Here is a 20,976-nt window from a genome sequence, read left to right as displayed (position 1 = left end):
GCGCGGGAAACCGGCACTTCCATTCCTCTGAACGAAGGGGTTCAGAGGTCGAACGCCCACACAGGGGAGGCTGCGCGTGCGCTTTGAACTTAGGTTTTTTTTGCAGGTTTTCCCGGGATCGTAAGCCTGCAGGATTTACACATTTAAAAAGCAGGCGTAAGGCCTGCTTTTTGCAAGGTAAGTGGTCAATTAATTAAAACATTTTTTCCACAGGTTTATTATTTTTAAATACTTTAAAGCAAGGTAAGTTTATTTTTAGCCCCGTTAGAATATAAAATTATTTTTTTCAAAAATTTAAATATTGTTTAAAATAGTTATTTAATGTAATTTATAGTTTATTTAAAAAGTGTGATTTAAAAAAAAAATTATTTGAAGGTTTACTGCTATTTTGGGGCCCGTAGTATTTATAAGTTTTGACAGCTCTTCCTGTCAATCTTATGAATGGGCTTTTCCCTCCTCCGATTGGCTGCCCATGGCTCACGTGATCCCAGGGGACGCATCGCACTAACTACACCCCTGGGATATGCAAGCACTGCGCGCCGGCAGCTGGGCCAGGCCCTGGAGCGGAATTCCACGGGGCCCTGCAGCTCAATGGCCGGCGCGCAAGGTAAGTGCAGGTCGGGGGCTTACACCCGCGGGAAGCCTCCGACCCGAATTTCTGGGCCAATAATTCAACAAGTAAATAGATAGCTGTTACATAATATGGCCTGGAATTTCCTCTTCAGCGCAAAGTTTCAGCAGAGCGGTACTTCTGCCTCCACCTCCATAGGCCTGACCCATTTTCTTGGACCAGATCTCATTCGGCATGCATGGTGGCCTCCCAGCAGCATTCCCACAATCAAAGGGAGCCTGCCAGGAAACTCCAGTAGTGCTACAGCAGGGATAAGTGAGGTAAAGGGGTAGAAGTGCCCCCAACATCAGAGCAATAGCTCCCACAGAAGGTCTCAGCCAAAACGGAGGCTTTTAGCAGGTAAGACTCTGGAGCCATCTGGATGGAGCGAAAACTGCAACAAGACTATCTCCACCCAATCGGGTATTTACCACCGCACCTCCGTATGGCAGTTCTGGGGAATTGGTAGTGGGTGGGGAAGTAGCAAGCAGCCACTGTTCCATTGGGGGCAGGGGCAAGCTGTTCAAGCGGTGAGCCGAAGGTAGGCCTCACTGCCTGGATTTTCTGAGATTCTCCAGTCTGATCCTGTCCACTTTTGGGCGGGTTTGCAGAGGAGAATTATCCTTAAATATTTATAACTAGCTGAAGTGCCCGGCGGTGCCGAGGCTTTTTCGAGGGCATGTTGTTGTTGGAAGAGAGAGAGAGAGAGCGACTGGGGGAGGGAGGGAGGGCAGGGGGGAAGGGAAGGGGGGGAGAGGGGGGGAAGGGAAGGGGGGAGAGGGGGGGAAGGGAAGGGGGAGAGGGGGGGAAGGGAAGGGGGGGAAGGGAAGAGGGGGGGGAAGGGAAGGGGGGGAGAGGGGGGGAAGGGAAGGGGGGGAAGGGAAGGGGGGAAGGGGGAGGGAGGGGGGGCAGGGAGGGGAGGGCGGGGCCCCCCCCCGAGGGTCATGCCCCGCCCCCCCCTGAAGTGAAGACCGCCGATTGCGGCTGTGCGAGACAGCCGGGGGGCCGGTTGCCAGGGTGACGCTTGACGGCCCCCCCCCCGAGGGTCGCGGCCCCCCCCATGGGTCGCGCCCCCGCAGAGGGTCGCGCCCCCCCCCCCCGAGGTGAAGACCGCCGATTGCGGCTGTGCGAGACGGCCGGGGGGCCGGTTGCCAGGGTGACGCTCAGCAAGCCCTGCCCCCCGGCCGAGCCAGAGAGAGACGCGGCGTCTCAGCTCCTGCTGCGCGCGCACCCTAGCGGCGCTGGGCTGAGGCTCGGCCCTCCAGCCTTCGAGTGGGGCCGGGAGGTGCCTAGCTCGGGCGTGGGTGCGAAGGAGAAGCCGAGGCTTCGAGGCCTACCTGGAAAAATGGGGAAAGGTAGGAAAATTAATGAGATTAGATAAGTTAATTCGTTTCTAAATCATTTTTTTAAAAAACAATATGTGTTTTAAAAGCAACGTTTTTTTTAAAGACGCAGAAAGCAGGAAAAAGAAAGGAAAAGTTTGGAATCAAGATGGCGGTGACTCACCTCGGTTCAGAACGATAAGGCCCGGCCACACACGCACCGATTGGCCCGGCGGCACACGCCAGCAACCCGGCGTACGATTGGTCGAGCTCGAGGTCACTCTGTCGCTAATGAGCGGATAATGATATGCTAATGAGCGGAATGTTGAAGGTTTTTGGGATACCGCGGGTGCGATTTTAGCCCGGCCGAAACATAAATACGCTTAAAACCATCTCGGAAGCGTAAGCTTTCTTCGGAGGTAACGCGCGCGTAGGTACGCCCTGTAACTTTTGAGCGCATACCCGCCAGACGCACACGCGATGACAGACAGAATGACAGAATGACAGACAGACAGAAGTACCGATTTATATATATAGACTAGCTGAAGTGCCCGGCGGTGCCGAGGCTTTTTCGAGGGAATGTTGTTGTTGGAAGAGAGAGAGAGAGCGACTGCGGGGAAGAGAGAGCGACTGGGGGGAAGAGAGAGAGCGACTGGGGGGAAGAGAGAGAGCAACTGGGGGGAAGAGAGAGCATGACTGGGGGGAAGAGAGAGCGTGACTGGGGGGAAGAGAGGGGGGGGAGGGGAGGGGGGAGAGGGGGAGGGGAGAGGGGGAGGGGAGGGGAGGGGGGAGGGGGGAGGGGAGGGGGAGGGGGGAGCGGAGGGGGGAGGGAGGGGGAGGGGAGGGAGGGCAGGGGGAGGGGAAGGGAGGGCGGGGGGGAGGGGGGGAAGGGAGGGGGGAGGGCGGGGGGGAAAGGGGGGGGAAGGGAGGGCGGAGGGGAGGGAGGGCGTGGGCCCCCCCCCCCCCCGAGGGTCGCGGCCCCCCCCCCCCGAGGTGAAGACCGCCGATTGCGCGCGCAGCAGGAGCTGAGACGCGGCGTCTCTCTCGGCCAGCAGGCCCGGTTGCCAGGGCAACCGTGACGCTGACCAAGCCAGAGAGAGAGACACCGCGTCTCAGCTGCTCCTGCTGCGCGCGCGTGCGCGCGGCCCCCCCCCCCGAGGGTCGCGGCCCCCCGCCCCCCCCCAACCCGAGGGTCGCGGCCCCCGCGGCCTCCCCCCCCCCCAGGTGAAGACCGCCGATTGCGGCTGTGCGAGACGTCCGGCGGGCCCGGTTGCCAGGGTAACGCTGGGCGCTCAGCAAGCCCCGCCCCCCGGCCGAGCCAGAGACGTCTCAGCTCCTGCTGCGCGCGCACCCTAGCCGCGCTGGGCTGAGGCTCGGCCCTCCAGCCTTCGAGTGGGGCCGGGAGGTGCCTAGCTCGGGCGTGGGTGCAGAGGAGATGCCGAGGCTTCTAGGCCTACCTGGAAAAACGGGGAAAGGTAGGAAAATTAATGAGATTAGATAAGTTAATTACTTTCTAAATCATTTTTTTAAAAAAAATATGTGTTTTAAAAGCAACGTTTTTTTTTAAGACGCAGAAAGCGGGACAAAGAAAGGAAAAGTTTGGAATCAAGATGGCGGCGACTCACCTCGGTTCAGAACGATAAAGCCCGGCCACACACGCACCGATTGGCCCGGCGGCACACGCCAGCAACCCGGCGTACGATTGGTCGACCTCGAGGTCACTCTGTCGCTAATTAGCGGATAATGAGATGCTAATGAGCGGAATGTTGAAGGTTTTTGGGATACCGCGGGCGCAATTTTAGCCCGGCCGAAACGTAAATACGCTTAAAACCGTCTCGGAAGCGTACGCTTTCTTTGGAGGTAACGCGCGCGTAGGTACGCCCTGTAACTTTCGAGTGTATACCCGCAAGACGCACACGCGATGACAGACAGAATGACAGATAGACAGATAGAATGACAGAATGACAGATCAACCGATTTATATATATAGATAGATGTTGGCAATCTTCTTATAATAACAACTAGGAAAACCACTCCATTGACTTGTATGGCAAGTCAGTGATTGGATTTTGTTGTAGAAGCACAGATCAATATCCATCCCAATCAAATGCATCATTCCCAGAGCACCAACGAAACACACACAGATAATTGAAGAGCAATTATATATTGGCATAAATAGATTTATTAAAATTTATATTATGAAATAGCATCATACTTACAATAGGAACTATTTACAACTTAAATAAGACTTTAAAAACTATTATTGACAGACAGCTTCCAACAGTCTAACAAGGTACTTCCTTGAACAATAAAACTAGAAAATATCTGATATCATTCATATCAAACTATAGTAGCTTCTAATCTGCCCATGGCTGCTCTTAACAATTCCCTATACTCATTATTGCATGATTCAATCGTTGCAATGCTCCCTTACTGCCTAGCCTTCTAGCTGATGCAAACAAATGATCAATAACATGATAGGAATTTCACATCATTTCTGATACAGCTACAGACCCACCTACTGTGATGTATAACATCTGTGCCTCACATTAAAAAGTGCACCGGAAATCTGTCACAGGCAGATCCCTTTCCCTCTCAAATTCTTATTTCATGATGGAACTGCTGCAGTGCATTGGAAAATAATGGTAGCATTCCACTGGAAGTTAAACCACAATTGGTGTTTCACACTAACTCACAGCATCTTCTTTTCACAGGCGGGAATAAATTCTCTGCATTCCCCAGAACAGAACTAAATGTACTACAGCATGTTTCCAGTTTGTGATGAACATACATTATAAGATAATAGTCCAAATGATACAATGGTAAGGAATATCCCTGGCAGCAGCAGGTATCTCATTGGTAGGAGCCGAGAGCCATCTGAAAGTAACTGATAATATCTGAGATCTTCTTTTAAGTCTCTTTTAATATCTGAAGTAGAAAAGAAATGGAAGGTTAAGCACAGCGAAATTGATATTCAAGCCTAAACATCAAACGTGAGTCATAGATTTCTTTATCTCCAAAATAGAAGTCACCTGTGAAGATTACTCTACTGCTCCCTACCTCACCCAGATCTCCTATGTACTTTAAACCAGAACCTCCATCTTGTTCCAGTTTCTCACTTATGTTCCTTTCTACCCTCTCAAAGCTTACCTCATCCACGTGACCCACCTCCTCACCCATTCATTTCCCACCCTGACCTCCAGACAAGCTTACATGATTAATGGTTCCTTTTCCTCGCCATCGTCCCTGTCCTATTCAAAACCACCATCACCCTCTCCTCAAAAACACCCAACCATCCATTTTCTGCCACTATCACTTCCAAAGGTCCCTTAATGTGTCACTGCCTCCCAGCTTCATACCCATCTCTCCTAAAACTCTGTTTGAATCCCAATGTAAACTCTACCTTTCACAAAGCACTGAAATAACCCTAGCCAGTAATGAATGACAGTGACTGTGGTATATTATCCCTCCTTGAAATTTCCACAGCATTCAATATAGTTGACCACGCCATTCTCCTCCTAGTACGCCTCCCCCCCGCACCATTATCCCACTCCTGCCTGTTCATGGTTCCTTTCCTAATCCTTCGAATGCAGTCAGTACATCTCCTAGAGTGGCTCATTTTTTCTGCCCTGCATCTTCACCTCCAGGGTCCCCCAAAGTTCTATCCTCAGCCATCTACATGCTTCCCCATTGTGGTATCATCTGCAGGCAACATCAGCTTTCATATGTATACAGACAATACCCAGCTCTACTTCTCCACCACTTCTCTCAACCACACAAATATCTCCATGCTGTCAGACATCAAGTTTTGGATGTCACAAGTTCCTCCCATTCAACACTAGGAAGACCAGAGCTAGCTCCTATACCTCCTACCACAAATTCCATTCCCTGTCACTGACTTCATTTTCATCAGACCATCGCAATCATGGTGTCCTGTTTGACCCTTCACCAAGACTGCTTACCTCAGCTCCTCTACCACTAAACCCTTATACGTGTCTTTATCATGTAAAGACTCAAGGGGCTCGATTTTCATTGAGCCATGGAGTCGGGCTTGGAGGCGTGCGGGGGGTTAAAATCGCAAAAACTGGCAGGCGGAACCCCCCCCCCCCCCCCCCCGCCTGGTTCCCGACTCCGAGCAATTTTAACTGAGGCGTGTCTGATGGTCCCGACTCCGTCCCGCATCCAACAGGTGGGACTGGTCTTTAAGGCCCTTAATTACTATTAAATGGCCTCTATAATCCTATTTTAACAGGCCCTTGCAACTTTAACCCTTTTCCCACGTAAAACACGCCTGGTGGGAATCACGAATGTGAAACCTGACGGGAGCACTATTGGATTGCTGACTATCAGCTGCAGGTCAACCATTAAAGAGGAGATTTGATCAGTCATCATTTGCAGGTGGCAGGACTTTGTTGTCTCAGGCCTGGGGCAACTTTTACCAGGCTTAACCACACCTGTGGAAGGTTGGAGTCTCACACATTTCTCCAGTGTGACCTCCTGCGAAACCCCTCTCGCCACCCTCACTCAGCACTTCCTCAACTGAGGCATCTACCAGAAGCATGGGAGGCCTTTTTTTCCTTCCCTTCTTGGCATTAGAGGACCTCCAGCACCAGGCGCGGCAGCAGCAGAACCAGGAACAACAGCAGCAACAGCAGGAGCGACAGGCTGCTGCTCACCCAGCTGAGGCAGCACAGGCCAGAAGGGGCCAGCGCATGGAAGCCCGTTGGCGCAGGAGATACCCCCCAAACAGGGTCTACAGACACAGGGTCAGCTACCTCAACATGACTGAGCAGCAGTGCCAAAGGCGGCTCCGACTTTCGCGACAGGTAGTGACTGACATCTGCACAATGATACAGCAAGACCTGCTGCCCAGAGGACCAGGTGGACACTCCTTACCAGTGGCCGTCAAAGTCACCACCGCACTCAACTTTTTGGCCTCAGGTTCATTCCAGGGATCAGCAACAGACATCAGCGGCATCTCCCAGTCGGCCGCACACACTTGCATCACGCAGGTAACCGATGCCCTCTTTGCCCTCACGCACAATCATATCCATTTCACCAGGGATCGCGCAAATGTGACGGCGTGAGCAGTTGGATTAGCTAATCTGGCAGACTTTCCAAGGGTGCAGGGCGTCATTGATTGCACACATGTGGCCCTTACAGCACCCCATCGCAATCCAGGAATTTTTGTCAACCGCAAGGGCTTCCACTCCCTCAACGTTCAGCTGGTGTGTGACTACAAGAAGGAGATTTTGCATGTTTGTGCCATGTACCCTGGAAGTTGCCATGACTCCTTCATACTGCGCCAGTCTAGTGTGCCGCCGCTATTCAGTCCGCCAGACCAACTTAATGGATGGCTACTTGGAGACAAGGGCTATCCCCCGAGGACGTGGCTGATGACGCTGTTGAGGAGTCCAGCCAACGAAGCTGAGGAGCGCTACAACTCCAGCCACATTGCCACCAGATCCATTATCGAACAAACCATCAGTTTGCTGAAGATGCACTTCAGATGCCTGGATAGATCAGGTGGAGCCCTGCAGTACTCAGCAGCCAGGGTCTCCAGAATCGTCGTGGTTTGCTGTGCACTTCACAACATGGCACAGCGTCGTGGCTTGCAGATTCCCGAGGACCAAGTAGCTCCTCACATATCCTCCTCAGATGAGGAGGAGGAGGAGGGCGAAAACAAACATCCTGCAGAGGCCCATCAACCAGCGGCAGCATTACGCGAGAACATTGCTGCCCGGGATGCAAGGAATGCACTCATCCTGGCCAGATTTGCTTAGCCTAGTCAAACACTTTTGCCTCGCAGCTTCTTACCTGAGCATCGACAATGGCCAAGACCCTGCGGATTCCTAGCCATTTGACCAGCATACTGATAATTGTAAGTAATCCTAAGCCCTCAATGTGAAAGTCCCATTCGCGAAATGACACATGCCACAACTACAGCAGTAGCCATCAGATTTTTTATTAACATTATTAATCTGATGGCTTTTTCTAATACATCAAATTTCACCCAAGTGACTACCCTTGTGACTACTTGTGCTTTATCTTCCTCTTACGCATGCTCCTACGTAGTGGTTCCCCTGTGGCTTCAGCAGATGTGGAGGCCCATTGCTCACTTTCCTGCTACTCCTGTTTCGACACCTTGGGCGTGCGTCCTCTGGGGTGGCGAGCCTGTGAGGGCTCGACAACAGTCTGCTGCTCCTGTGGCTGTGCAGGGGTTGAGACATCTATCTCACTTGGGTGTGGACTCTGGTGGGGCTCTGACCAAGGGCTCTGCAGTGGCATGGAAGTGTGAGCGCTTGGAGAGGAACCCCCACTTCCTTGAGGTCTGCCACCAACCTCCCTCTCATGGGTCAGCTCCCCTTCTGCGCCTGCAAGTGGCTGGAGAGCACCTTGCTGCACATCAGGGGGGCCATGGGGACCCGTATCTCCAATGGCAGTCCTACTCAGAAGAACTTCCCTGAAGGTCTGGTTTTTCTGTTCAATAGATGCCCATCGCTCCTCAAGAGATGTCATTCTATTCTGAACAATGACCATGTTTTCCATACCCTGGCGACTAAGCTTCTCCATGGCCGTAGCCCTCCTCTCTACCATAGCCAACCTCTCCTGTATGGTAGCCAGCCTTACCACAGAGGTAGCAATCGTTTCCACGGAGGTAGCCATCCTTTCCATGTTGATGCGTTCATGCGCCAATGACTCCACAAAGGCTCTGCTCATGTTCGCTATGGACTCCTCCATTCGCTCCACACTCGCAGCGACCCTAGAGACAAAACCTGCCAGAGACTCCTGCATCTGTGCCTGGAGTTCCATCACCTCTGATCTTATGGATGGACCCAGAGGCAGAGGATCGACATGCTGCTGAGCCGAGCTGGCAGAGTCCTGCGCCCTCCGACTAGGACTCTCCACTGCTGTCCCTGTCTCCACAATCTGCTGATGCTCACTTGTGAGCTGTGATACACGAGGTGACAACACTACTCTGTGTCCCGAAGGTTCCACCGAGGTGAGAGTGTCTGGGCTGGTGCTGGGTGCGCTGAATTCTGCTGGCGCTGCGCCCTCAGAGGTTACAGCTTCCTCGGAGGAGTCTGGCTGCTCAGCCTCTTCTTCCTGGCTAGGGGGAACGGATGCTTGTGATGGTCCTGTGGGGGAGTAAAGGAAAGAGTTAGAGATGTGATGCAAAGGCTACATGCACATAGCTTTTTGCAGATGCTCATAAGTGCATCTGTTACAGCTTCACAGTCATTATCAGTGACTCATGCAATGTCAAAGAGAGAGATGGGGAAACTTTTCTGTCACCAGCTTGCTGTGTTGCACCCGTCTGTCCATCCCCCACGCGCGAATCATCCTCAATGCCGATGATTTCCAGGACGGCCTCCTCCCAGGGGGTGAGGTGAGCTATTGAGGGTGGCCCTCCACCTGTCCTGGCTTGCTCTCTCTTGTTGTGAGCTCTCTTTACCTGCAATGAGGAAGACAAGTGGAGGTTGAGTGAGAATGAAGGAGTGAGTGTAGGGATTGCATAGCATAGATACTTAAAAGGAATCAAAGATGGAGTGAGGTTGCAAGACCAAGGGCCCTCCCTGTGTGTTGTCAGTTGTGTTCAAAGCATCAGAGTGAGAGGGAGTGTGAGGGCTGCATGGTGGAATAGTTATATGAATGTGAGCATAGAGAGAGAGGGAATGGGTAAGGGTGCATGGATGTCAGTGTCAAGTGGGATGTGGAGGAAGAGATTGCTAAAGCTGAGTGCTGGTGAGGAAAGGCAATGGGGATCAGATTGAGGGTGATGGGAAATTCATACTCACTTTTCCAGTGCGCTGAAGGTCATGAAATCTTTTCCTGCACTGTATCCAGGTTCTGCGGGTGACTCCCAAGGAGTTGACCTCCTCAGCCACCTGGATCCACACAGCCTTGGTCTGAGTGGGAGGCCTCTTCCTCCCTGATGAAGGGAACAGGACCTCCCTGTGGGCCCTAGCCCCATCCACCAATGCCTACAGTGCCGCCTCGTCAAAACGAGGAGCTGCTCTTGCCCTCCTGCTTGTCATCTTTCCTGCAGGTCCCTCTGACACCAAATGGAGGAAGCTTGGAAGCCTGCAGAAGAAGCAAGGCTTGCTGTGGACCTTAAATGCAGCAGCAATGATGACATCATCGGAGGGGACTTTCAGTCATGAAAAACCCCTTTGCAAAGGCTTCCCACACGTTGGAAATCAATTGGCCAATTGAGTTAAAATTGCATCAATCTCCCACATCCATTTAGATTCGTGTGGGGAACACGAAATTCGGAGAACACGACAACATCCCGCACCTGAGTTAAGATCGAGCCCGACGACTCGAACGCTCTCCTTGCTGGCTTTCCGTCCGCCATGATCTCCAGAACTCTGTGGCCCAAATCCTGTTCGTACTCTGTCCCACTCTCCCATCACCCCCATCCTTAATAACTTACAATTGCAATTCCACCCCCAACACATTAAATTAAAAATCCTTATCCTCGTCTATAGATTTCTCCACGGTCTCGCCTCACCTTATCTCTGCAATCTCCTCCAGCCCAATATCCACTCCTCTTGAATGTCCCTTTCCTCTGATTCTTGTCTTCTGTGGCACCACACACCCTTCCCTCTCTTTTTTTTTAAATTCATTGATGGGATGTGGGTGTCGCTGGCTAGGCCTGCATTTAGTGCCCATCCCTAATTGCCCTTGAGAAGATGGTGGTGAGCCGCCTTCTTGAACCGCTGCAGTCCATATGGTGTAGGTACACCCACAATGCTGTTAGGAAGGGAGTTCCAGGATTTTGGCCCAGCGACAGTGAAGGAACGGCGATACAGGTCCAAGTCAGGATGGTGTGTGGCTTGGAGGGGAACTTGTAGGTGGTGATGTTCCCATGTGTCTGCTGCCCTTGTCCTTCTAAGTGGTAGAGGTCGCGGGTTTGGAAGGTGCTGTTGAAGGAGCTTTGGCAAGTTGCTGCAGTGCAACTTGTAGATGGTACACACTGCAGCCACAGTGCGCCGGTGGTGGAGGGAGTGAATGTTGAAGGTGGTGGATGGAGTGCCAATCAAGCGGGCTGCTTTATCCTGAATGGTGTCGAGCTTCTTGAGTGTTGTTGGAGCTGCACTCATCCAAGCAAGTGGAGAGTATTCCATCACACTCCTGACTTGTGCCTTGTAGATGGTGGAAAGGCTTTGGGGAGTCAGGAGGTGAGACACTCGCCGCAGAATTCCCAGCCTCTGGCCTGCTCTTGTAGCCACAGTATTTATATGGCTGGTCCAGTTCAGTTTCCAAACCACTAGCGAGTGAGCCTTCAGTCACTGGTCCTACTCTTTGGAACTTCCTTCTTAAACCTCTCCGCTTTTCCATGTCCTGCTACTGCTGGCTCTCCCACTGCTCCTGCTACTCTCACCACTCCGGTTGCTTCTTCCCTCCCTTTTGGCTCTCCTTGTAATGGCTGGCTTCTAGTATTTGGTTGCTGGCTGGCCTAGATGGTGGCTGGCTGGTTAGTTGCAGGCTAATAGGTTACCTTGCTTCCTGGTCTCTAGCTCAGCTACTCACTAAAGTCACCGAGCCATGTACCAAATAAAAAGTGTCAAATATCAAAATGTGGAGAGATGTAATGCCTCCAGACTTCTCTTTCCTCTCCATCCAGAAAATAAATTTCATGCCAGCTGTACAATACAACTAAAAGCACTATGGGGGCCAGAGCTTAATATGGGTTTAGAGCAGATTTTGTTTGAATATAGCAACTCCTGTCTCGCACAACATAAATTTAAACATCCTCTCACTTACAGATCAATGGCAGAGGCCATAAAACAAGATGAGAATTGTAAGAGACAGTGGGAAAGATCAACTTGCTTGATCAAGCAAATGACACCAGCAAGCCAAAATTCCATAATTTACTGAAGGATGTCCGAACTTGGGAACAGAGAGAGCGATAGAAAATGGGGAAATAACTGGTAATATCAAGGCTGGGACATAGGAATAGCAATAGGCCACTTAACCCATCCAGCCTGCTCGGCCATTTTACAATTCATTGCAGCTCTTTAGCTCTTCAAATCCCAATTCTCCATTAATATCCTTATGCCCCAAGTAGGTATCTACAGTATCTCCTTCTGATTCTGCATCTATGGCCTTCTGGACAGTGAATCCATATTCTAATAACCCTTTGTGCGGCTTAAGTTTTTCCTGGACTCTCTACCAGCCTATTTCTAATTTTAAGATTTTATGGTTTATAGTTTCCAAGTACATGCCAGCAGTGTGCTGTTTGTGATTTTTTGAGATGACAATTGGTGACATTCCTCACTGTTGACACTTGTCAGACCAATGTTCCTTGTTCTGTATCCCTTACTAGTGGAAGGATCATCCCTTATCTACCATGTGAATTCTTTTCACTATGTTAAACAGCTCAATCAGATTACATTTTAACCCTCCTCTCATTTCTAACAAATATAACTTATTTTCACGGTCCCTCATCATAGCCAGTCCCTTCATCTAAGGGATCATCCTCATGAATTTTCAATGGACTCCCTCAAAGGCCAATATTTCCTCCTATGGTGAGGGTGCTCAAAACAGTTGATTTAATAAATAACAACTCATGTATAATCAAGGCTGAAGCCTAAGCTTTCTATTGTCAAGAGCTTGTTCACTCAGACCAACCAGCTTTATAATCATATTAACCATTTATTCTTATGGAAGCGAGAAATTTCCATTAGTTATTAATGAAGACCGATGGCTTGATTTTACTAATTTCATAGGGAAAGGGTATTTGTTGAATATAGTAATGAGTATTATTAGCAATACACAGTGCTGCAAGTTTCTACACTGAAATTTCCATTAAGATCCAGGTTACAAAACGTTGAATATTTCTTACCACAGTCGTCTTGAGATCCCTGAATACAATGCAAAATCCCATAGCTGCACCTACACCAAGTACAATTTTTAGGCACCCATGCTCCCTCAGGAATATTGTCACAGTTCCTGTCAGAGGAAAAAGATAGTAGACTATTCAGTATAAACTACTTACATGTAACTATTAGATACAGGTTAATGGATAGCTGTCAGCAAATAAGACATTAACCCAAAAGGTTTGATGTTTTTTCCTCCAATTTATCTCCTTCTCAGGTATGATTCACATTTGGGGTAGTCTTGGGGTACCTCACCCAAGTGGCATTCTTCATGCATGGGCCTAAACAGTGATGGTCAGCAAGCTAATTGACTGTAAAGGGCATCATACCTGAGCCTGATCTTGTCCACACTAGACAAACACACATGCCCTTTCTAACAGAACTACCCAGATAGCAACAACAACTTGTATTTCTTTAGCGCCTTTAACGTAGTAAAATGTTCCAAGGTGCTTCACAGGGGTGTTCTAATACAAAATTTGACACCGAACCATTAGGAGATATATGGGCAGATGACCAAAGCTTGGTCAAAGAGGTAGGTTTTAAGGAGGAAAGAGAGGTTGAGAGGCAGAGAAGTTTAGGGAAGGATTTCCAGAGCTTAGGCAGCTGAAGGCACGGTCGCCAATGGTGGAGCGATTAAAATCGGGGTTGCTCAAGAGGCCAGAATTGGAGGAGCACAGATATCCCGGAGGGTTGTGGGGCTGGAGGAGAGATGGGGGGGGGGGGGTGAGGGCGGCGAGGCCATGGAGAGTTTTGAAAATAAGGATGAGAATTTTGAAATCAAAGCGCTGCCTAACTTAGTGTGAGTTTTGGATGACCCCAAGTTTACGGAGGGTAGAACGTGGGAGGCTGGCCAGGAGTGCATTGAAATAGTCAAGTGTAGAGGTAACAAAGGCATGGATGAGGGTTTCAGCAGCAGATGAGCTGAGGCAGGGGCGGAGTCGAGTGTTGTTACGGAGATGGAAATAGGCTGTTTTACTGATGGCGCAGACATGTGGTCAGTAGCTCATCTCGGGTCAAATATGACACCAAGGTTGCGAAAAGTCTGGTTCAGTGTCAGACAGTTGCCAGTGAGAGGGATGGAGTAGATGGCTAAGCAAAGTTTGTGGTGGGGACCAAAGACAATGGCTTCGGTCTTCCCAATATTTAATTGGAGGAAATTTCTGCTCCTCCAGTACTGATGTCAGACAAGCAGTCTGATAATTTAGAGACAGTGGAGGGGTTGAGAGAGATGGTGGTGAGGTAGAGCTGGGTGTTGTCAGCATACATATGGAAACTGACGCTGTGTATTCGGATGATGTCACAGGAGGGGCAGCACGTAGATGAGAAATAGGAGGGGGCCAAGGATAGATCCTTGGGGGACACCAGAGGTAACGACGCGGGAGCGAGAAGAGAAGCCAGTGCAGGAAAGGATGAACAGGCTGGGTCTCTTTTTTCTTGAAAAAAGGCTGAGGGGTGACCTAATAGAGGTCTTTAAAATTGAAAGGTTTTGATAGAGTGGATACAGAGAGAATGTTTCCACTTGTGGGGAAGAGCATAACTAGAGGCCACCAATGTAAGATAGTCACCAAGAAATCCAATAGGGAATTCAGAAGAAACTTCTTTACCCAAAGAGTGGTGAGAATGTGGAACTCACTACCACAGGGCATGGTTGAAGCGAATAATATCGATGCATTCTAAGGAGAGGCTAGACAAGCATATGAGGGAGAAGGAATAGAGGGTTATGCAGATAGTTTTAGATGAGGAAAGACAGGAGAAGGCTCGAGTGAAGCATAAACGCCGGCATGGACTGGTTGGGCCGAATGGCCTGTTTCTGTGCTGTATATCCTATGTAATTCAAACCTGGGACATTCAAGTCTGCTACCTTTATCCACTCGGCCAACCAACTATTGACAAAGCGTCTCATTCAATAAATCATGGAATCATAGAAATTTACAGCACAGAATGAGGCCACTCAGCCCATTGTGTCTGTGCCGGCCGAAAAAGAGCTATCCAGCCTAATCCCACTTTCAAGATCTTCGTATGCAGCCCTGTATGTTCCAACACTTCAGGTGCATCTCCAAATACTTTGTAAATACAATGAAGGTTTCAGCCTCTACCACCCTTTCAGGCAGTGAGTTCCAGATCCCCACCAACCTCTGGGTGAAAAACGTTCTCCTCAACTCCCCTCTAATCCTTCTACCAATTACTTTAAATATATGCCCCCTGGTTATTGATCTCTCTACTAAGGGAAATAGGTCCTTCCTATCCACTCTAATTAGGCCCCTCATAATTTTATACACCTCAATTAAGTCTCCTCTGTTCCAAAGAAAACAACCCCAGCCTATCAAATCTATCCTCATAGCTAAAATTCTCCAGTCCTGGCAACATCCTCGTAAAACTCATCTGTACCCTCTCTAGTGCAATCACATTTTTCCTGTAATGTGGTGACCAGAACTGCATGCAGTATTCTAGCTGTGGTCTAACTAGTGTTTTGTACAGTTCAAGCATAACCTAGTACGATAGCAAAATACTGCGGATGCTGGAAATCCGAAATAACAACAGAAAATGCTGGAATAACTCAGCAGGCCAGGCAACGTCCGTGGAGAGAAAATAGAGTCAACGTTTCGAGTCAAACTCTTTGTCAAGACTGGAAAGGCACAGGAAATGAAACAGATTGAGAGGCCAGGCTGGGAGAGAACAAAAGAGAAGTGAAGAGACATTAAGAGGTATTCAAAACGAGACGAGATGGTGATAGGACTAGTGGAGACAAAAGACAGCTCTAGATTAGGTGTGAAATGTGCTGGCAGAGTTTGACTCGAAACGTTGACTCTGTTTTCTCTCCACGGATGTTGCCTGGCCTGCTGAGTTATTCCAGCATTTTCTGTTGTTATTTCAAGCATAACCTCCCTGCTTTTATATTCTATGCTTTGGCTAATAAAGGAAAGTATCCCGTATGCCTTCTTAACCACCTTATCTACCCGTCCTGCTACCTTCAGGGATCTGTGGACATGCACGCCAAGGTCCCTCTGTTCCTTTACACTTCTCAGTATCCTACCATTTATTGTGTATTCCCTTGCCTTGTTAGCCTTCCCCAAATGCATTACCTCACAATTCTCCGGATTGAATTCCATTTGCCACTTTTCTGCCCACCTGACCAGTCCATTGATATCTTCCTGCAGTCTACAGCTTTCTTCCTCACTATCAACCACACGGTCAATTTTTGTATCATGTTTTCCACTGGAGTACAGTTCCATGGGCGGCAGTTAATCACTGGTGCTTTGCCCAGTGACCAATATTCATGTGTGGACCTTGAAAATAAAGCACTGTAGTATGGCCAACTGTGGAAGATATCCGAATTAAGTCTGTTATAGGTAATAAACTGTGTTCTGTTCCTGAACTCTAGAGTCAGCCAGATCGACCCAAATAGTCTTTTCCAGTCCCAAACATTCCCGTGTTCCTCACTTGGTATCCAAATATGTACTAGCATTAAGGGAGTCACTGAATATCTATCAGGGATGAGAACTGTGGCTAGATTTTCTAATTCCTTACCCGGAGCACCACAACCAATCGTAGCACCTCTACCACTGCATCAGCTGAAATCAGCTAACTCAATTCAGACTGGGAACTAACTCGCTACCTTCCTGGTCTATGTAACTCACACAGACTTCATCTATGAGCAACTGAGATGGTTGTGATTCTTAAATTCGAACACAACTGATATTACCTGATGCGTTCATCATATTCACAGTTTCTCCCCAGGAAGTGTTTAGGGCAAACACAAAAACTGCCAAGTACGCATGTGCCTCCATTCTGACAACAACTCCTGTTCAGCCTGTTACCTGTGGAAAGAGAAATAAATCATAAAACATTTGAAATATAAAATTAAGTCTACAATGAGCCCTTTCTTTCAATATTTAAATCAGATAATTAGATACTTGATAAAGTTAACAGCAGATATAAGATTTATTTTAGAATGTGCCAGTCTGTGCCTAAATATTATATATACACAAATATACTAACACACACAGATAAAATATTGAACCCAGCAGCTCCCCTTGATGGAACAGAGGAGGCTGAGGGGAGACCTTATTGAGGTGTATAAAATTATGAGGGGCATAGATAAAGTGGATAGAAAGGACCTATTTCCCTTACCAGAGGAGTCAAAAACCAGGGGGCACAGATTTAAAGTAATTGGGAGAAGGTTTAAAGGGGATTTGAGGGGAAATTTCTTCACCCAGAGGGTTGTGGGGGTCTGGAACTCACTGCCTGAAAGGGTGGTAGAGGCAGGAACCCTAACCACATTTAAAAAGTACTTGGATGTGCACTTGGGATGCTGTAACCTGCAGGGCTTCGGACCAAGAGCTGGGAAGTGGGATTAGGATGGATAGCTCTTTGTTGGCCGGCGCGGACACGATGGGCCGAAATGGCCTCCTTCCGTGCTGTAACTTTCTATGATGGCTGAGTTGGTAAATGCAATGTGGAACTGAGTCATACAGATTATAGGTGCTTTCACATTGGCATTTGTTTGGTTCAGTTGACAGGAGAGTGGCATTAATGCATTGGACTGCACATCTACACATCTGCCACTATAAACTCATAGAACTCTCAGCTGGGGTGTTGGTAGAACTCTGGATTAGGGAGATAGAAAAAAATATGCCAGTCAATATCTGGTGAATCCTGATGAAAAGCACACATCTATGAAAACTAAGTGAGGACAGCATGGGGCTCAGCTGTGATGCTCTGCATGGTCAAATAAACCAACATAAAGAATGGCAATTGGGGCAAGTCACTACCTTTTGGAAGAAAGAAAATATGACCAAAGAAAAAGTAAAAACACCATGATGAATATTTACTGTTAGTGAACGAGACAGCAATTTAGTTCAGGCAAGCTCAAACTATGGCCTCTGTAACTTGCAGCCTACAGGCCCAAGCAATCTGGTCCACAAAGAACACGTAACTTAGTTCTATTTGCACTAATGTTTCTCAGTTGTGGTTTAAATTGCATGGGTCTGGAGATTTGTAAAGAACTATTAGGTGTCAGCCCTGGCTCAGTGGTAGTACTCTCAAAAGGTTGTGGGTTCAAACCCCACTCCAGAGACTTGAAAGCATTATCCAGACTGACACCTCAGTGCAGTACTGAAGGGCTTGACTTTTCCAATGCACTCCTAGCTGGGCTCCCACATTCTACCCTACGTATACTTGAGGTCATCCAAAACTCTGCTGCTCCTGTCCTAACTTGCACCGTCCCATTCACCCCTGTGCTCGCTGACCTACACTGGCTCCTGGTTAAGCAATGCCTCGATTTTAAAATTCTCATCCAAATCCCTCCATGGCCTCACCCCTCTCTATCTCTAATCTCCTCCAGCCCCACAACCCCCCGAGATATCTGCGCTCCTCTAATTCTGGCTTCTTGAGCATCCCTGATTTTAATCGCTCAACCATTGGTGGCCGTGCCTTCAGCTGCCAAGGCCCTAAGATCTAGAATTCCCTTCCTAAACTTCTCTGCCTCTCTACCTCTCTTTCCTCCTTTAAGACGCTCCTTAAAACCTACCTCTTTGACCAAACCATTGGTCATTTGCCCTAATTTCTCCTTATGAGGCTCAGTGTCAAACTTTGTTTGATAATACTCCTGTGAAACACCTTGGGACGTTTTACTATGTTAAAGGCACTATAGAAATACAAATTGTTGTTGTCATCTTTCAGATGAGAGGTCCCGTCTGCCCTCTCAGGTGGACATAAAAGATCCCATGGCACTATTCAAAGAGCAGGGGTGTTCTTCCTGGTGTCCTGGCCCGTATTTATTGCTCAACCAACATCACTAAACAAACTGGGCACAAACCAAAAGTTGCCCCCGAAGCTGCGCCCATTTTGCCGATGTCAAGTTACATTCAAGTATCCTCCTAATCTAAAATTAGAATACACCCAAACTTAAAATTGGCATAAGTCAACGTAAACAATCAGGCCCAAGGAAACGCTGAACCCACACCAGTATATTTCTTCTTTGTATCTTAAAATTAAATGTTTCAACTCATCTAACTATCATTCATGCCTATCAGGCACAGCATGTTTAAGAATCTGCAATCGGGGAAGCTTTTCAATTTTAAATTTGACTTATTTTTTGCCATAAAAATCCATTAAAAGGAACAGATAATATACACTCAGTGAGGATAAAGATTTAGAAACACTCAAATAATTGCAATTTAAAGACCAGAAAAATGATTTTGTTCCCTGCTGCACCTGAAAATCTGGACACAATGTTGAGAAACACCTCTCCCCCCGCCCCCGAACAAGCGCAATTGGAGGATATTTGCATTTGAGAGTCGGGGGTGTGGTCAATTTTGTGGGTGGAGATTCCTTTGCACAGATGGTTTGATGGACAGGTGTAAAATATCGAGGCTACTTGGGCGTATTGTAGTTATGCGCATAACTCACTTACGCCCAAAGTGCCATGATCTGTTAAGGTACGTAATTTGATTGCACCCAGATTACGTATGTATCTGGGCACAAATACGGAGGAAACTCCAGGCCACAATCTGGTCATGTATCTTATTGATGTTTGTGGAACCTTGCTGTGCGCAAATTGACTGCCGCATTTCCCTACATTACAACAGTGACTACACTTCAAATGTACTTCATTGCTGTAAAGGCTTTGGGATGTCCTTCGGTGGTGAAAGGCACTATATAAATGCAAGTCCTTTCCTTTTTACCACTGTTGCCTCATTGGTGGAAACATTCTCAGTCAGAACAGCAACACCCGTTATGGCACACTCCAGATGCAGCAAGTTTTCAAGAGGTAGATCCAACTAATTTCAGTAGCCCTGCAGATCCTGATATTTGAAAGTCAAATTCAGACAAGATCCTAATACTCCCAATAGGCTGAATCCATACATTCGGGTTTATTTTGTCCTGAATGATTAAAAAATGTTCCTTCTTTGAAAATTTCTATTTGGAGATTGAAAGGTAGGCACCAGTTATGATTCAGAAACGATGCTTTTTCCTCTGAAGCTTTCCCCACCCAGCAGGTAGCCGCTGTGTGGATGATAATAAAACCAAGCGAGTGTGGTATGTTTACTTAGTAAAGACTGGTTTGTTTGGATAAGGATTAAAAAGCTGAGGAGAGATTATTGAAGATTTGATTGATATGGGGAGGGAGGGGGAATTGAAGCAAAACTCGGGTCAAGTTTACGACTTCTGTCCAAATATTGCAGCATTGCCTCCAAGTTTTTTTTCTGTTCATAATAAACCATTTTATAGCAGATAATAATTGATCGGTTGCCGTTATTTAATAATTATGCATATTACGACCAATCTCAAAATGCTGTAACTATGTACAGTACATATATTTAATCTCGTTGATGACCTCTTGCCTGTCCGATTGCTGTTACTTACTGTCCGTTAGTCCAATGAACGGTATGATCGCTCCACGGCTTCGAGATTTTCGGTCATCCGCCTGTTGGTTGAATTGTTTAAAACGCCTTAAAGCGGAGCCGTGGGTTTTCTCTGTATGTTTCCGAACATCGGATTCTGAGGTATCTTTATCTTCACAATTTTGACCTTCACAGCCTGAAACTGACCAAACATATCCGCTGGATATTACTGGACGCCAAAAGAAATCGACTCATCTTGGTAACTCTTAGCAACGCAACTCATTAATATCATTTTCATCACTTACCAGCCCCAATCGCCGCCGTCTGCAAAGTGGTGAACAACACGACAGAGAAGACTCTTAAAACAAGGGAAACCCAAATTAATACCCAGAAATTCTACACCAACACTTTGATCCCGTCCATCATACTTTCAGCAAACTTACCGAGCGGCCCTTCCAAATTTCATTTTCTTTTTCCAGATATAATAATTCCTTCGTGCTTTGAAATCCAACAAAACTTCGATTTCACCAGCTCGGTTTTAGAGGGAAACCAGTGTGAGCTGCTGATCTATCTCTGCGCTTTCGGACCATTCTTCAACTGGAGCTAAACGATCAGCAATTAACAGTTAGTTCTCACCTCCTACCTCCCCGAGCTTTCGCTAAACCAGTGCAACCCCGAATGCCCCGCCTCCACATTCAAATCGGGATTTCCAGCATTTTCTGTTTTATTTCAGATACTCCACCATTTGCAGTTTTTTCTTCCCCCTTTTTTTATATCTCTATATTTAGGCCAACCGTACAGTTCAACCCGTT

At 47.9% G+C, this 20,976-nt stretch overlaps 1 protein-coding gene across 1 annotated transcript; it reads right to left on the bottom strand.

Moving 5' to 3' along the window:
* Positions 1-4,091: 4,091 nt before the first annotated feature.
* LOC147123472 (cryptic protein-like) lies at positions 4,092-20,630 on the bottom strand. Its single transcript, XM_086004587.1, has 6 exons — positions 20,608-20,630; positions 20,470-20,522; positions 20,187-20,366; positions 16,522-16,636; positions 12,785-12,891; positions 4,092-4,860 (listed from the first exon to the last, which is right to left on the bottom strand). The coding sequence occupies exons 1-6, from the start codon at positions 20,628-20,630 to the stop codon at positions 4,691-4,693; spliced, it is 648 nt and encodes a 215-aa protein (XP_085860713.1). The 3' UTR covers positions 4,092-4,690.
* Between the last annotated feature and the right edge of the window lie 346 nt (positions 20,631-20,976).

Source organism: Somniosus microcephalus, chromosome 2, assembly GCF_052327205.1.
Source record: "Somniosus microcephalus isolate GS21.2 chromosome 2, FLI_Smic_1.0, whole genome shotgun sequence".
Lineage (NCBI taxonomy): Eukaryota > Metazoa > Chordata > Chondrichthyes > Squaliformes > Somniosidae > Somniosus > Somniosus microcephalus.
The sequence above is the reverse complement of the archived record's forward strand: the minus strand, read 5'-3'. Positions and strand labels throughout refer to the sequence as shown.

Excerpts from the sequence above, each read along its gene's own strand:
- LOC147123472 (XM_086004587.1), bottom strand. The coding sequence starts at position 20,630 with ATGAAATTTGGAAGGGCCGCTCG. Across the intron at positions 20,367-20,469 it reads GACGGCGGCGATTGGGGCTG|TTTCAGGCTGTGAAGGTCAA; the intron begins GTAAGTGATGAA and ends ATGTTTGGTCAG. Across the intron at positions 16,637-20,186 it reads GTTCATTGGACTAACGGACA|GTAACAGGCTGAACAGGAGT; the intron begins GTAAGTAACAGC and ends CTCTTTCCACAG.